Below are 18764 nucleotides of genomic sequence, written 5' to 3' on the forward strand. Positions count from 1 at the left end.
TTGGGAGCATTAAATTGTCCAAAATGTCTTGGTATGCTGACGCTCCCTAAGAGTTCCTTTTACTGAAACTAAAGAGCCAAGCCCAACCCCACGCCATAATCTCCCCTCCACCAAATGATTTGGACCAGTGCACAACCTCACAAATGCGCTTCTAGAAGAATGGTCAAACATTCCCATAGACACACTCCTAAACCTTGTGGACAGCCTTCCCAGAAGAGTTGAAGCTGTTATAGCTGCAAAGGGTGGGCCAACTCAATATTGAACCCTACGGACTAAGACTGGGATGCAATTAACGTTCATGTGTGTGTAAAGGCAGGCGTCCCAATACTTTTGAAAATATAGTGTATGTTTGAAGTCCAATCGGTGTGACAACCATGGCTGCCCCCATAGATGCAATGAGGGAATGTCGGTAGATGGGACAGGAAGTGTTATTCACAGGATAACCAGGTGAAAATAAAGGAAAAACGAATGTAGCCACCGCATCTACAGACTAGAAAGCAGTACTATATTACATTTTAGCCTTTTGGTTTATATACGTTTTAGGATCTTTTTTTTTTTTTAAATGTCACTTGTTGCCAAAATGAATCTACAAATAAAGGTTATTTCTAAAGAAAATATATACTTACCTTTCCTACTGCCCATGCCACCAAACCGGAAACCCCTGGCTAAAGTCTCTTTAGAAAATGACACTCTTGGTCTCCTATTGCTCTTAGTGGTTCCTCCTACAGACCTCTACATCACTACTGGACATCATGAAACATGGATAGGAATGAGCTTGGTGTTTAGATTGAACATGCGTTCAACTGTAGCCCAGCCTGTTTGCAGTTTGGCGAATGGGCCAAGAAACTAGCCATATTTGGGCAGTTCGCCCATCCAAATCTCTGGACAATGTAGATGGAAGAATGTCATTTAGTGATTGTAGCCCTAACTCATTAAAATGAGAGATCCCAGCTGGCTTCTATTGGAAACAAGTCGGGTTGTAATCCTGGGTGATACATTGATCAAGTATGGTTACGACCATAATTGATCAATGGCGTCAAACAGGATCCTGTAGATCCTGCCGAATTGGATATTTTCTGGCAGTGTGGGATTTCTTGGTCCCCCCCGCATGCTGTTCTTCCTTCCGCCGGCCCCTTTATTACTTCACCTCCTCGTGCAATAGCAGTCTCTATGCTGATAAACCCATTGCAAATGGCCCTAACCATAACACAATGACCCTGCAGTGATGAGGTTCTGGATTGCTTTACTTTAGAATTGGATATTTTCTGAAAGAGTTGGATTCCTTGGTCCCCCTGCATGCTTTGCTTCCTTCTGCCGGCCCCTTCATCACTTCACCTCCTCACGCAATAGCAGTCTCTATGCTGATAAACCCATTGCAGGTGGCCCCAACCATAACCCAATGACCCTGCAGTGCTGAGGTCCTGTGTTGCTTTACTTCAGAATTGGGTATTTTCAGGAAGTGTTGGATTCCCGGGTCCTCCCGCATGCTGTGCTTCCTTCTGCCGTCCCCTTCATCACTTCACCTCCTCACGCAATAGCAGTCTCTATGCTGATAAACCCATTGCAGGTGGCCCCAACCATAACACAATGACCCTGCAGTACTGAGGTCGTGGGTTGCTTTATTTCAGAATTGGGTATTTTCTGGAAGTGTTGGATTCCTTGGTCCCCTCGCATGCTTAGCTTCCTTCTGCCGAACCCTTCATCACTTCACCTCCTCGTGCAATAGCAGTCTGCATGCTGATAAACCCATTGCAAATGGCCCTAACCATAACACAAAGACCCTGCAGTGATGAGGTTCTGGATTGCTTTACTTCAGAATTGGATATTTTCTGGAAGTGTTGGATTCCTTGGCTCCCCCGCATGCTTTGCTTCCTTCTGCTGAACCCTTCATCACTTCACCTCCTCATGCAATAGCAGTCTGTATGCTGGTAAACCCATTGCAAATGGCCCTAACCCTAACACAATGCAGTGATGAGGCTCTGGATTGCTTTACATCAGAATTGGATATTTTCTGAAAGTGTTGTATTTCCTGGTCCCCGCATGCTTTGCTTCCTTCTGCCGGAACCTTCATCACTTCACCTACTCGTGCAATAGCAGTCTGTATGCTGATAAACCCATTGTAGGTGGCCCCAACCATAACACAATGACCCTGCAGTGCTGAGGTCCTGGGTTGCTTTACTTCAGAATTGGATATTTTCTGGAAGTGTTGGATTCCTTGGTCCCCCTGCATGCTGTGCTTCCTTCTGCTGACCCCTTCATCACTTCATCTCCTTGTGCAATAGCAGTCTCTGTGCTGATAAACCCACTACAGGTGGCCCCAACCATAACACAATGACCCTGCAGTACTGAGGTCGTGGGTTGCTTTATTTCAGAATTGGGTATTTTCTGGAAGTGTTGGATTCCTTGGTCCCCTCGCATGCTTAGCTTCCTTCTGCCGAACCCTTCATCACTTCACCTCCTCGTGCAATAGCAGTCTGCATGCTGATAAACCCATTGCAAATGGCCCTAACCATAACACAAAGACCCTGCAGTGATGAGGTTCTGGATTGCTTTACTTCAGAATTGGATATTTTCTGGAAGTGTTGGATTCCTTGGCTCCCCCGCATGCTTTGCTTCCTTCTGCTGAACCCTTCATCACTTCACCTCCTCATGCAATAGCAGTCTGTATGCTGGTAAACCCATTGCAAATGGCCCTAACCCTAACACAATGCAGTGATGAGGCTCTGGATTGCTTTACATCAGAATTGGATATTTTCTGAAAGTGTTGTATTTCCTGGTCCCCGCATGCTTTGCTTCCTTCTGCCGGAACCTTCATCACTTCACCTACTCGTGCAATAGCAGTCTGTATGCTGATAAACCCATTGTAGGTGGCCCCAACCATAACACAATGACCCTGCAGTGCTGAGGTCCTGGGTTGCTTTACTTCAGAATTGGATATTTTCTGGAAGTGTTGGATTCCTTGGTCCCCCTGCATGCTGTGCTTCCTTCTGCTGACCCCTTCATCACTTCATCTCCTTGTGCAATAGCAGTCTCTGTGCTGATAAACCCACTACAGGTGGCCCCAACCATAACACAATGACCCTGCAGTACTGAGGTCGTGGGTTGCTTTATTTCAGAATTGGGTATTTTCTGGAAGTGTTGGATTCCTTGGTCCCCTCGCATGCTTAGCTTCCTTCTGCCGAACCCTTCATCACTTCACCTCCTCGTGCAATAGCAGTCTGTATGCTGATAAACCCATTGCAAATGGCCCTAACCATAACACAAAGACCCTGCAGTGATGAGGTTCTGGATTGCTTTACTTCAGAATTGGATATTTTCTGGAAGTGTTGGATTCCTTGGCTCCCCCGCATGCTTTGCTTCCTTCTGCTGAACCCTTCATCACTTCACCTCCTCATGCAATAGCAGTCTGTATGCTGGTAAACCCATTGCAAATGGCCCTAACCCTAACACAATGCAGTGATGAGGCTCTGGATTTCTTTACATCAGAATTGGATATTTTCTGAAAGTGTTGGATTTCCTGGTCCCCGCATGCTTTGCTTCCTTCTGCCGGAACCTTTATCACTTCACCTACTCGTGCAATAGCAGTCTGTATGCTGATAAACCCATTGTAGGTGGCCCCAACCATAACACAATGACCCTGCAGTGCTGAGGTCCTGGGTTGCTTTACTTCAGATTTGGATATTTTCTGGAACTGTTGGATCCCTTTGCCCCCCTGCATGCTGTACTTCCTTCTGACAACCCCTTGATCACTTCACCACCTGCTATTGCAGGTGGTCCTAACCATAACACAATGACCTTGCAGTGCTGAGGTCCTGGGTTGCTTTACCATTATAAAAAAATTTAGATGGGATAATGCTATTTTTCTGTGGGTGACCCATTTTCCTTCTATGTAAGCCAAACACATATTAGTAGACTAACGTCTGCTTTCGTAAAAACTGCCCCTAGATGTTTCTGCATGATTGTGGTAAGTAACATGTTAGCACCTTCTGGCACAATACGTGATATGAATGGTTGTATTTCTTCGCAATGGCTTGAGTCCATCCTGCCTGCATGTTGTTTTGTGGTCTGGGTGAGCGGATGAGAGATCAGAAAAAAAAATTGGCCCCCCCGGCGAAAGCAGACATTCAGTTTCACTGGCTGAAGGAACCATGTCAACTCTGGTATTGCTCTTCTTAGTCTGTAAGTATTGCCATTTTTTATATCTTTTATATCCCTCAATTGTAGCTACCAACTGCCCCTAAAGCTAGAACACATAAGGATTAGATCATTCTTTACATTTCATTCATTCGTAACTTATGTTTTCAATCAATTTAATTTTTATTTTTTTTATTTTATTAATTTTTTTTTTTAATTATTATTTTTATTTATTAATTATTGTGCTTATTGTATTTGTGTTGTTTTGACGTGCATTTTTTTTTGCCTTGCAAAGTATACAATCAGACATTATTCCTAAATTCGTTTTTAACTTAAAACTGAATTTTTATTTTCAACCACTTCCATATCGGGCTTCTTCTGGCACTCCTCTCCTACATGTAAAAATCTTAATTTTCTTTTTTGCTAGAAAATGACTTAGAACCCCAAAACATTACATATTTTTTTTTTTTTTAGCAGAGACCCTAGGGAATAAAATGGCAGTCGTTGCAACTTTTTATGTCACATGGTATTTGCACAGCAATTTTTCAAACGCGTTTCATGAATTTTTAGCAGAGACCCAAGGGAATAAAATGGCGATCCTTGCAACTATTTATGTCACACGCTATCTGCGCAGCAATTTTTCAAACGTATTTCATGGATTTTTAGCAGAGACTCTAGGGAATAAAATGGCGGTCGTTGCAACTTTTTATGTCACATTGTATTTGAGCAGCAATTTTTCAAATGCGTTTCATTATTATTATTATTACTATTAAGGATTTCTATAGCGCCGCAATTTACGCAGCACTTTACAATATTAGAGGGAGACAGTACATATACAATACAATAAAATACAAGAGGATTTAGAGGGCCCTGCTCAGAAGAGCTTACAATCTATTTCATGAAGTTTCATAAATTAAAAAAAAAAAAAAAAAAATACAAAAAGAGAGAGGTGGGAAAGCTTATTGACTCGAGTATAAACCTAGGGTGGGAAATGCAGCAGCTACTGGACCCAACTGGACCACCAAGAGACCCAAAACAGGGGCTGCGGGCATGATGCAGGGGCTGCGGACATGGTACAGGAGATGCAGGGCTGTGGGCATGGTACAGGTGATGGTTCAGGCATGGTACAGGAGATGGTAAAGACATAGCACAGGGGATGGTACAGGCATGGCACAGGAGGTGGTACAGGCATGGCACAGGAGATGGTTCAACCATGGCACAGGAGATGGTACAGCCATGGCACAGGAGATGGTTCAGCCATGGCACAGGAGATGGTTCAGCCATGGCACAGGAGGGGGTACAGGCATGGCACAGGAGGTGGTACAGGCATGGCACAGGAGATGGTTCAGCTATGGCACAGGAGATGGTACATGCATGGCACAGATGGAACAGGCATGGCACAGATATGGCACAGATGGTACAGGCATGGCACAGATATGGCACAGATGGTACAGGCATGGCACACATATGGCACAGATGGTACAGATGGTACAGGCATGGTACAGAAGATGCAGAGCTGCGGGCATGGTACAGGAGAATCTCCTGTACCATGCCCGCAGCACTACATCTCCTGAGGAAATGCAGGGGTTGCGGAGGAGTCTCACTTACCTTTCCACCTTACATTTAAAAATGGTGCCGTCCGGCACCAAGACATCACTGCGCATGCTCCCTCTGCCCGGGAATAGCCGAACGTGTACGGGCTTTCCCGAGTGGTGGCGGCGCATGCGCACTGACCGGGGAAAAGGTAAGTGAGACCGTGACTCGAGTATAAGCCAAGGGGTGCTTTTTCAGCTTAAAAAAACATGCTGAAAAAGTCAGCTTATTGTATACTCGAGTATATATGGTAATCAAATGTAAAAAACATTTAATAATTAGTTCATATGTATATACAGATCAAACAGTAACCAAATAGCATAACACAGCCCATTCACGACAATGAAAAAACTAATTTGTGTTAAAGTCTTCCTTTTTGAGCTTGTAGACAGATAATATATAGTTACAGAAAACTGCATATAAAGCAGACGTAAAAAAGCATAAATATGGCAAAAATGCATCAAAATGTCTTGACGTGTTTCGTAGAGAACGCTCCACTTCCTCAGGAGCAGGTGCATAATGCATGAATGCACATCTGTAACAAAATGCATATATATGTATAAACATCAAAAGTATTCTGCTTAACCAAAAACTGGAGGGAGGGGAAGAGGAAAAAGGTGGAAAGGGAAACACCCCCATGAAAAGATCCCTTCCCATTGAACTTACTAAGTACAACATGTGATGCTTTGAACCAAGGATTGCTGGGAAGATCTGTGCTGGGAGCTGTGGCGGTGATATCCGTGACCAGCGAAAAACACAAAATAGATAGCTTCAGAAGAAAGAATAGTGACTCACTCGTCCGCAATTGGTGTTAATATAGCTAGCAGTTCCAACGATTGTCTAAAGAGGATATATGGGTGCAAAATATTCATGGTAAGCATAGAGTATTTAATATATAAATATAAATTCTATATTTAAGATATAAATATATAAATATAAGTATTTAATATATAAATATATAAATTCAATTATAAATGGTGGCTGCTAGTTAAGTCTAAGCAAAGACAGTCAGTCGTGGGGTGAAGATATCCTGCCATCCTGGTACATCTTATCCCCAGGGAGGACAAGGATGAAATAAAGTGTGAGTGACTGAGATAAAAGCCAAAAAGGGAAGGCGAAAATGCAGCAATTAATCTGCCACCTGGATGAGAAGAAAAAAATTAGATAATGTGGAAAATACCACCAAGTAAAGGGTGATGTAGATTTTTTATCTACACCATTATTATCCCCCCCGATAATAATGGTGTAGATAAAAAACAATAAACAAGAAAAAGCAATAAAATAAAACACTAAAGTTAACACTAAAAAAAAAAAAAACACTAAAGTTAGCCCAATTTTTTTATATAATGTGAAAGATGATGTTACGCTGGGTAAATAAATACCTAACATGGCACGCTTTAATATCGCCAAACTTCGGTACTTAAACATCTCCTACAGGTGACGCTTTAAAACATTTTTATAGATTTAGAGTTACACAAGGGATCCTGGGCTAGAATTGTTGCTCTCGCTCAAACGTTCGTGGTGATACCTCACATGTGTGGTTTGAATGCTGTATACATATGTAGATGCGACGTACGTATGCTTTCACTTCTGCGTGGGAGCAGATTTCTATTGTTTATTTTAATATTTTTAAACTTTCCCTTAATTTTTTTTTATCATTTTTATTTTTATTACAAGGAATGTAAACATCCCTTGTAATAAGAATAGGCCATAACAGGTCCTCTTTATGGAGAGATCTGGGGTTTATAAGACCCCACATCTCTCCTCTAGGCTATAAAGCCTGAGATTTAAAAAAAACAACAAAAAAAAACACTAAAGTTAGCCTATTTTTTTTATATAATGTGAAAGATGATGTTACACTTTCCCTTTAATTTTTTATTTTTTTTTTATCATTTTTAATTTTATTACAAGTAATGTAAATATCCCTTATAATAGGAATAGGGCATGGGAGGACATCTTTATGGAGAAATCTGGGGTTTATAAGACCTCACATCTCTCCTCTAGGCTATAGAGCCTGAGATAAAAAAAAACACTAAAGTTAGCCCATTTTTTTTATATAATGTGAAAGATGATGTTACGCTGGGTAAATAAATACCTAACATGGCATGCTTTAACAGCGCCAAACTTCGGTAGTTAAAAATCTCCAACGGACGACACTTTAAAATTTTTTTATAGGTTACCAGTTTAGAGTTTACAGAAGGGATTCTAGGCTAGAATTGTTGCTCTCGCTATAACGTTCGCGGTGATAACTCACTTGTGCGATTTGAATGCTGTTTACATATGTGGATGCGACGTACGTATGCTTTCGCTTCTGCGCGGGAGCAGATTTTTATTGTTTATTTTAATATTTTTAAACTTTCCCTTAAATTTTTTTTTTTATCACTTTTATTTTTATTACAAGGAATGTAAACATCCCTTGTAATAGGAATAGGCCATAACAGGTCCTCTTTATGGAGAGATCTGGGGTTTATAAGACCCCACATCTCTCCTCTAGGCAATAAAGCCTGAGATAAAAAAAAAAAAACAAACAAAAAAAAAAAAAAACGCATAATGTTAGCCCAATTTTTTATATAATGTGAAAGATGATGTTACGCTGGGTAAATAAATACCTAACATGGCACGCTTTAATAGCGCCAAACTTCGATACTTAAAAATCTCCAACGGACGACGCTTTAAAAATTTTTATAGGTTACCAGTTTAGAGAATTACTGAAGGGATTCTAGGCTAGAATTGTTGCGGTTTGAATGCTGTTTACATATGTGGATGCCACGTACGTATGCTTTCGCTTCTGCGTGGGAGCAGATTTTTATTGTTTATTTTAATATTTTTAAACTTTCCCTTAAATTTTTTTTTTATCACTTTTATTTTTATTACAAGGAATGTAAACATCCATTGTGATAGGAATAGGGCATGACAGGTCCTCTTTATGGAGAGATCTGGGGTTTATAAGACCCCACATCTCTCCTCTAGGCTATAAAGATTGAAATAAAAAAAATAAAAAACAATCTCAGCCTTTCCAGCCAAGTCCATGGCAGTATTTACAACAGCCAGGCCAGACATGACTTCAAAAAGTTGTGCCCGGGGCCTCCGAGAGTCAAAGAGACTGCCGGGGATCATCTGGTCCTCGGTATTCTCTATGGTGAACTTCCTTGGCAGATTCCTTCTTCAGGTTGCCTATCACACAGGTGAACCGGTAGAAGCAGCTGGAGGTGGGGAGACATCCCCTCCCACTGCCAGTAAGAACGATCAAGTGGCTGAACAGCCGCTATGATTGTTCTTACGGTGCAGGGAATCGTCGGCAGAAAAAGATGATATCTGAATGATACCTGCAGCTGCACCCATCATTCACATATCTCCACTCAAAGTCCATGACGTCATATGATGGCCTTGGGCTGGAAGTGGTTAGTTATTACCAAAATAAATATCACAATGGCTAAAGATTTGCAGACAAAGTCGCATGTGATGTTTAGTAGAAATTGTTCTTTTAATCGTGTTCCTATCTCTTTTTCCCCATGTCTCTATGAATGGAGGCCTTCTCAGACCTGCTAATTCAGTTAACATTTTATATATCTATGAAATACCATGTTTTACTTTTATTTGTGGATTACAAAGTTTTTCCACTAGGTTCAAATCCTTCTCCGTCCTAATGGGTCGTAGCAGGGACTCCACAAAATGTTTTAACTGGGAATATCTCCATTCATTCAGAGTTCTCCCTCTTAGCTTTGAGTTGGTGGTATGGCCTTAATTTCCCTCTCGTGTAATGCCTTTTAGCTGCGTGTTTTTGATCCAGTTACCAAATTGTGTCTCGTTCCCTGGGGCAAAATAATTTGTGGCTTCTAGTGATATTAGTGGTGAATTGTATACCTACAGTATTTAGCTTGTCTACATATCATGTCCCATGTCTTAAATATGACTCTAGTTATTTCTTGTATATATTCATGTGACTCCCTATATTTAGGTGTAATCCTGACATTCTTATCTAATTATCTTACATTTAATGTGGTTTTAATCTTAACCCATCTGAATTTATTTTTGCCCAATCTATAATTCCTGAATTTGTAACTACGGTTTAATATCTTTAATATCTGGTGCAGCTAACCCCCTTGTCCTTACTAAGTACCATGTACTGTAACCTTGGCTTCTTTCCTTGCCAAATAAACTTTAGTATCATTGTTTTAACTACCGTATTTATCGGCGTATAACACGCACCTCACATTTAGGAGGGAAATTTTAGGAAAAAAGCATTGAACTCAGAACTATTTTTTTTAAATCAAATGCAGTCTTACCTGTGCCCATGAATGCAGCCTCATCAGTGCTGTGTCCCCAATGTAGCCTCGCCAGCGCAGTGTCCCCAATGCAGCCTCGCCAGCGCGGTGTCCCTAATGCAGCCTCGCCAGCGCAGTGTCCCCAATGCAGCCTCGCCAGCGCAGTGTCCCCAATGCAGCCTAGCAAGAGCAGTGTCCCCAATGCAGCCTCACCAGCGTGTTGTCCCCAATGCAGCCTCGCCAGCACAGTGTCCCCAATGCAGCCTCGCCAGCGCAGTGAAGCCTCGCCAGCACAGTGTCCCCAATGCAGCCTCGCCAGCGCAGTTTCCCCAATGCAGCCTCGCCAGCGCAGTGTCCCCAATGCAGCCTAGCAACAGCAGTGTCCCCAATGCAGCCTCACCAGCGTGTTGTCCCCAATGCAGCCTCGCCAGCACAGTGTCCCCAATGCAGCCTCGCCAGCGCAGTGCAGCCTCGCCAGCACAGTGCCCCAATGCAGCCTCGCCAGCGCAGTTTCCCCAATGCAGCCTCGCCAGCGCAGTGTCTCCGATGCAGGCTCACCAGCGCAGTGTCCCCAAAGCAGCCTCGCCAGCACCATTACATTGCATTACATTACTTTTTAAAAAAAGCCGGGCAGCGCTGAGGCAGAGGGGGGCGGGCCGTGCGAGGAGAAGCGAGTACGAGCCGCTGCTGTTATCTGACGTCCCGGCGCCGTTCCGTGTCCCGGCATTGGGCCACTGTGCTGTGTATCATAGGAGGCGAGACTTCCTATGACAGCAGCCGCTCGTCCTTCCTTCTGCTCCCCCCGGCCCGCCCCCCTCCTCTTCCTCTCAGCGCTGCCCGGCTTTTTTTTTTTTACTATATCGGCGTATAACACGCACTGGTGCTTTGCCCTTCATTTTTAGGGAAAAAAAGTGCGTGTTATACGCCGATAAATACGGTATTTTAAAATATGTCTGTGAGATAGCTATTGGTAACATTTGAAATTTATATAAGATTTTGGAAAGAATTACCATTTTGACCATATTTATTCGACAAAAGCACAAACAAATAACCAGGCGCTCCTGGAGTGCCTGTTGGGTGAAGGATAAGAACCGGCCAGTGGGCCACCAAGGAAGTCACTATGCTGCCGACCAGTAAAGCATGGGACGGATGCTGGAGCAGGAAAAACCATGTGATGGCAGCGTATAGGGACAACACAAAGGGATCCAAGGGAATACAAGAGAGATGTCCAATAAAATGAAATTCAGTTTAGTGATATAAAAAGGGGAGGGAATCACCAATGTACATACCACCCTGGGTCTGGAGTCAGGCAGGGGCACCGTCAGAGTGGAAGACTGAATGGCCGATTGCCACATGCCGCTGTGTACTGAGTAGTTGAGATCCTTGCCAGAAACCAGCCGGCGTGAGGATGAACCGTCACTACTCTGCTCTGATGTGACGGCCGGAAAGACATCACTCGCCTTGCAGGAACCAGGGTGGAACGCAATCTTCCTCCGAACTGAACTTCCTTTTATTGGACATATTTCCTTGGATCCCGTTTGTGTTGTCCCTATGCGCTGCCATCACATGTTTTTACCATATTTATTTGGCCCAACCATGAGAGTGGCCGTGGTGATATTTTTTTAATATCTGCTTTTATCTCATTAAGTAGGGGGATGAAGTTGGTGTGGTATAAGCTCTTTGTCGGAGAGACTATTTTTATTCCTAAGTATTTTAATTCTGACTTTGTCCATATAAACGGAAATTCCTTCTGCAAAGCTAGCTCTTCTCTCTTACCGAGCCCAGTGTTCAAAATTCCTGATTTTATTGGGATGATCTTAAAGTTTGAAACTTCCCCGGATTTTTATAGTTCTTTTATTATGTTTGGAAGTGTTATTCTAGAGCAGCCTTTTTCAACCAGGGTGCCCTAAGCTTTCTTCAGGGGTGCCTTGGCAAATTACCTAATCATTTCACAAAAAATGTATATAAGCCAGCAGGTGGATCAAGCCTGCTCTTTAGTTGCACAAAGACAGAGGTTTTATTGTGCATCATTTCAACCTTCCAGCCACTGGTGTCGTAAAAACCAGTGATGTCATCGGTGTTGTTAAAAAAGGGTGTTGATTGCCAGCATCCTTGTTTTACCCTTTCTGCCAGAGTTTTGTGGACACATGACCTTCCGACCTGCTGTATGGTCAGAAATCTGTGGATCTCCATCCATATGATTAGGTTCAAGTTTTTCCAGTGGAGGGAACTATTAGTTCTACAACAAGAAATACATTTTAGATAATTGTATGCTTCGGACCTCGTGGTAACAGTGTGAGGAAAACCCTTTTCCAGCATGGAAATGTGCACATGTGCCCCTGTACAGATAACCAGCTCCAAAATGCCCTGGGCTGTTGAGTTTGATGTGGAGGAACTCAAGTGGCTGCACAGAGCCCTGACCTCAACCCTACTGAACACAGGGGCAGACTGGCAACTTTCGGCCCAGGGAGCAAGTACAAACCAGAGGCCCATGGGGCAGCAACTCTGTCTCCGTCCCACTTCCCCTCACCCCCATCTCCCAATCCTCCTCCTGATCCCCATTCCAAGCAGTAGCCCTGCTCCAGATACTCTCTGCTTACCGGCTGAATCCAGACTCCCGTCCTAGCCAGCAGGGGGAGGTTGGAGGGAGCTGGGACAACTCGGTTGGGGCTGCCCGGGGCAGAAGAGTCTCCAGTGGGGCATGGAACCGGCCTCTACTCAGACACAGGTTGCACCATCCATGCTGGGTGGGGGGGGGGAGGCCTGCGCTTTGTCTTCAACCCACACTCAGTAGGTCAGCAGTGAGGACTTTTTACTTCTCTTCACCAGGAATCCTTTAGGCATGTCTGTGGCAGAAGCAGTTCAGCCTTTTTACAGGGCATCAGAGCAGCCCAGGGGGCAATTGCCCCCCTGCCCCCTGGCCCAGTCCTCCCCTGACTGAACACCTTTGGGATGAATTACGAGCCAGGTATTTTCATCCAACACCAGTAACTCAACCTTCCATATATTCTTTTAGCTAAATGGGCAAAATTCCTACTGACACTCAATTATCTTGGTTAAAAGCCTTCCCAGAAGAGTGGATGCTGCTATAGCCACAAAGGTGGGCCTCTTCATAATAACGTCCATCATTTTGGAATGGGGTGGCCAACAAGCTCATATAAGTGTAATGTTCAGGTGTTCACACAGACCTTGAAGATATGGTAACAAGTCTGTTATTACATTTCACCAGATAACTGTGTATCAGGAGCAATAAACAAACCTTTTGTGACCTTCACGCCAAACTGGAACAAGATATTTCAGAATGAAGGAATCACTATCAGGTGTAACATGGAATCAACAGAGACAAGGAATGGAAATTACAAGTGGTACAAAAATGGTGTTCAACAAAGCACAAGACATCAGAGCATTTACATTGCTTCTGCCCTCCCCCACAACACTGGAGGATACCAGTGCCAGATTGATGAGAGCATACGAAGTGACCAGGTCAATCTAAATGTCAAGAATGGTGAGTTCAGCAGTGACTGCATTAGACAAAACTTTTACAATAATGTTTTGAGATCAAAGAGCAACTTCACCCTAAAGGGAAAGTTCTGCTTTATGCACTCCTTCCCTCCTCCTCTTTTATCATTGGCACTAATTTGGGGAGGGGTAGCGGGTACCTTGTTTTGATAGGCACCCACTTCCACTTTTGGTTGGATAGCCACCGCAATCCACTGGAAGTCGCCCCCATTCCACAACCTTCTGGAACATATACACAGTGAGCAGCCGGCTTTGAAGCCACACAGACTCACAGCCGATAGTAAACATGCCGGTGCCAGGGACCCGAAGGCAGGCGAAGAAGAGGTTTTGGTGAGCACAGAGTTGGACCCTAAACAGGTGAGTGTCCTTTTAATAAAAGTCAACAGCTACAGTATTTGTAGCTGCAGACTTTTAATTTTTTATCCAAAAGGCTGAAGAACCGCTTGAAGCAGAGGCTTAAAGGTAGTGATTGACTGCTGCCAATTATTCTGAAACCAGAACTAAAGTCTTCATTAAAAAGCTGTATTGGGATTTGAATTCGGCTTTAATATAGTGTGTAACGCAGTAAATTGGAATACCCCACCCAGCACAGGCAGGCACACCGAATTTCCACAGGCACTCGAGTCAGAAACCAGTCCATGACCTTGGTTTTGTTATTTATTGAGGCTAATAACTTGGGATGGGAGGTTATGGGATGCTCATTTGACTTCAACAACAACTTCAACAACAGTATACAGCTCCTTTTCTTCACTCACTTGTTTGCAAAACCTAGCTGGAACACTGTGAATACCTGATAGCTACTCAGTCAGATGAAGCAATGGCCCAATACAGGCAGGAACCCAAGGCCCCTTAGGTGTGTAGTAGAATTTCATTGATCCCAGCACCACCTCTTCAGACACTGCCAACTGACCTGGCCTTTCACTAGCCCACCAGGCTTACTTTTCCCCACAGCCCTTCAGACTGACATTCACCAGTCCACCCAGCTGACTCTCAGGAGATCTCCCAGACATGCTAACCTTCTCCTGCTGTCCTCTGTCCTTGCTCCTGTGCCTCCAGGAACGTCTTTCACTGTGTGTTTTGGTAGGAACCTTCCAGCACCTGAGCCCCAGGCCTGAGGTCACCCCCCCCTCAGACTAGGGGACCCCCTCAAGGGCCATTGACAGCCTCCTCAGCACTCCATCTCCATCTTTCACCCTTTCGCTCCATCTCTCATGTTTCTGCCCCTCCCTAGCATAATTCATGCTTATTTATGAGGTGGCCTGACCCCTGCCAGCCCATTACTAGGGATTGGCTGAGGCCCTCATAGATATTTGAAGCAGCTCCTCCTAACCTCCACCCAAGGTCTAGAACATTCTTATTATGGAAAAAAAAGGAACATTCCCCAAAGTCCCAGAGAACAGGGGGAGGTACCAGGGAAACCGCTAGGATGAGTCACCCAGCCCTAAGTCACTAAACCCTGACCCAGATTCATAGCCCAGGCTTGCCCTGAACTAAAACTAACTTTTACCCACACTAACAGCAAAACCTATCTTTATCTAGAACACTAGAGGATAATACAAGTGTAATAGAGTTGGTCCCAGCAGTTCCCAACTCCTGTGTATTACCAATACCAGGAGCTCTTACTTTAGATTTCATCTGCAGCTCCACTTAGTGATGCAATCTGGTACTGCTGTAACTTTACTAATCATAGCAACAAACGTTCTCCGAGCAACGCAGGAAAAAAAAAAAAGAGGGTTCTGATGTTTCTTATATTGGGATTTTGGAATAGGTATCGTGTCATGGAGAGTTCCAATTTTCTTGATATTCTGTTACAAAGCTGCTTATTTTTGAATGTAAGTTATCTAATGTATATTTTTTACAGAAGGGGTCATCTTGCAAGCTCCTATCTCTGTTTTTGAAGGAGAATCACTCCATCTCAGATGTCTCAGTTTTCCCGGATATAACTATGTTGTTCAGAATATAACGTTCTCCAGGAATGGAAAGATCATACAGACATCAAACCAAAATTCTGATTTCTATGTTAGTAGAGTGGCTGTGGATATGACTGGCAAATATCGCTGTTATCAGAAATTGAACTATTCTTCCGATCAAATACATTTTGATGAAACATATATTAATGTCAAAGGTAAATCTTTTCTAAAATCGGGAATTTCCATAAATGGGATACAAATTGCACAAAGGAGGTTAATTTATGAAAGGCAAATAGGCTGTTCACAATAAAAGAGAAGTTGCACTTTGCAAGGTGATTTTTTCTAGAGCTTAGGGGATGTGATGAATCCTAACTTTGCAAAGAATACCAATCATGTACAAGGAAAATACAAAAACAGAATTCTGCTTCCACATTGGATGATTTCGATAAAAATAAAGGAACGCAATGTGACTTTTGAAATATGGATCTTTAATAAAAACTAGCAACATGTACATGTATAAGCAGCAAACAAAGAAAGCCAGCATCCCGCTATTCAGAAACTTTGATCTAACATATCCACTCCTGGAAATATTTCCCATTAAATAGTACTCAGCAACAGCCCTGAAGAAGGGGGTGTCTATTCCCCCGAAACACCTTGGCTTGATGTACATGTGGCTAATTTTTATTAAAGAAGATGAACTATACTTTAGAAGTCACATTTCTTTGGACCCTGCCCGTTCCTTTCTGTTTATCTTGTGCCTCGTTTCCACTGAGCGGCACGGTTCGGTTCGGTTTGGTACGGTACGCAATTTTTGCCGTTTCCATTGTCAAAAGTTGTGAATGGTCCCCTAATTCCGAACCATACCGTACCACTTTTTTGGGAACCTTTCGTTGGGGTACCAAGCACATTAGTACCGTACCAACAGGGTAGAGCTACACTGTTGAGGTACTGTTGAGCTGAGGTACTGTTGGCGGTGGAAACGCAAGCCTGATCAAGGTGTAACATTCCGAACCGTACTGAACTGTACCGAACCGTACTGTACCGCTCAGTGGAAACGAGGCATAGGTCTACACGCTGAAACAACCCCAAGGTCGCACATAAAAGGCAGAAGCCCAATTGCCCAGAGGGCCCATTGCCACCTTCCATCACTGGGCACCATCCACCTGAAGACATTTATTCCTTCTGCCCACACGAATACCCACTCAAGACCAGTGACCTGTCCAGTCAGTCCAGCATGGACTCTAACACAAGCCAGATACAGGATTGCATGATGGAACTTAGCAGAGCTTTGCCTCATTCGCCAAGCTCTGAAGAGAATTCCCTTACAGAGTGCAACTTCCCAAGTGAATAGTCTATATGCCTTTAGTAAATCAACCCCAGAATATTATTTTACAGTTGTGTTGTTCATTACTTATTTTGGGGGTGTGTTGTCTTTTAGAGGTGTTCTATTCTCCTGAAATGAAAATACCATATCCAAAGCTAGAAGGTGATCTTGTGACCCTAACATGCGACACGAGCCTCAGTCCTCTCAAACAGATGGTGGAACTAAAGTATGCTTTCTACAGAGATGGAGAGAACGTTCGGAGATTTGGTTTATCCAATCAATATGAAGTCCAGTCCGCTCAGCTGGAGGATTCTGGGAATTATTCCTGTGAGGTGAAAACGTCTGATGACAGTGTAACAAAGACCAGTAAAGAAATATATCTCCAGATTCAGAGTGAGTTATAAAAACACGCAGCTTAGATATCACAAATAGTCATTCTTTATATGGATTATACGGTGTGGCTTTGGTGCAGTTTTATATGATGATTTGTTATTTTTTAGGTCTTTTTTCTATGCCAAAAGTAAACACCACTTCCTATCGGATCATAGAAGATGACAACATGACCCTGACATGTCATACAAGTCTTTCTCCATTAGGACAGACAACTGAACTGCAGTTTGCGTTCTACAAAAATCACCAAATTGTTCAAAACTTCAGCAAATCTGATCAATATGAAGTCCAGTTGGCTCAGCTGGAGGACTCTGGGAATTATTTTTGTGAAGTGAAAGCTCCAAACAAAAATGTGAAGAAGAGGAGTGATGTGTCAGCAATAGCTGTACAAAGTAAGTATAAGATGAGAACCATACCAAACAATACGTTAGTTAGAAATGCTATTCAGCAAGCACTACAATGACCTTTACTGGAAAATTTTGTTTAAAAGTTTAAATTAGCAGTTTTTGCTGGAAAATTTCTTAGAACCCCCAAACAGTGTATATATATAATATATATATATATATATATATATATATATATATATATATATATATATATATATATATATATACTGTATATTCATACATGTGTGTGTATATATATATATATATATATATATATATATATACATATTCTATATATATATATATATATATATTTATATATATATTTACTTATTATTTTATTTATTTCAGGTATATATATATATATATGTATATACATACATGTGTGTATATATATATATATATATATATATATATATATACAGTATATATATATGTATACATATATATATTTATTTATTATTTTATTTATTTCAGGTATATATATATCTATATATATATATATATATAGATATATATATATATATATACGGTATATATATAATTTTTTTTAGCAGAAATCCTAGAGAATAAAATGGCGATTGTTGCAATATTTTATGTCACACAGTATTTTCACAGTGGACTTTTAAACGCAATATTTTTGGAAAAAATACACTTTGACCACTTCAATACTGGGCACTTTTATCCCCTTCCTGCCCAGGCCAACTTTCAGCTTTCAGCGCTGTCACAGTTTGAATGACAACTGCGCAGTCATGCAATGCTGTACCCAAATGACATTTTTATCTTTTTTTTCACACAAATAGAGCTTTCTTTTGGTAGTATTTAATCACCACTGGGTTTTTTATTTTTTACTAAAAAAAAAAAAGAAAAAAGACAGAAAATTTTGAAAAAAAAAAAGTTTTTCTTAATTTCTGTCAGTAAATTTTGTACATAAATATTTTTTCTCCTTCACTCATGGGCACTGATAGGCTGCACTGATGGGCACTGATGAGATGACACTTTTGGCCACTAATGAGGTGGCACTGTATAGGAGGCACTAATATGCCGCACTGATGGGCACTTATAGGTGGCACAGATATGCAGCACTAATGAGCACTGATAGGTGGCACTGATGGGCACTGATAGGTAGAACTGATGGGCACCGATAGGTGGCAATGATGGGTACTGATAGGCGGCACTGATGGGCACTGATAGGCAGCACTGATGGGCACTGATAGGTGGAACTGATGGGCACTGATAGGTG

The 18764-nt window shown here is 42.3% G+C and overlaps 1 protein-coding gene across 1 annotated transcript in view; it reads left to right on the forward strand.

Moving 5' to 3' along the window:
• LOC309569109 (uncharacterized protein) overlaps positions 1–17598 on the forward strand; it is a gene marked incomplete at its 3' end in the record, with an annotated part of 108554 nt that extends 90956 nt beyond the window's left edge. The window contains exons 12-17 of the mRNA XM_082274873.1: positions 3946–3964; positions 4075–4179; positions 13222–13497; positions 15373–15636; positions 16860–17138; positions 17246–17598. Coding sequence (XP_082130999.1) covers positions 3946–3964; positions 4075–4179; positions 13222–13497; positions 15373–15636; positions 16860–17138; positions 17246–17598 — 1296 coding nt within the window. The remainder of the gene's footprint in view (positions 1–3945; positions 3965–4074; positions 4180–13221; positions 13498–15372; positions 15637–16859; positions 17139–17245) is intronic.
• Positions 17599–18764: the final 1166 nt, after the last annotated feature.

Source organism: Pelophylax lessonae, assembly GCF_965119305.1.
Source record: "Pelophylax lessonae genome assembly, chromosome: 13".
NCBI classification, from domain to species: domain Eukaryota; kingdom Metazoa; phylum Chordata; class Amphibia; order Anura; family Ranidae; genus Pelophylax; species Pelophylax lessonae.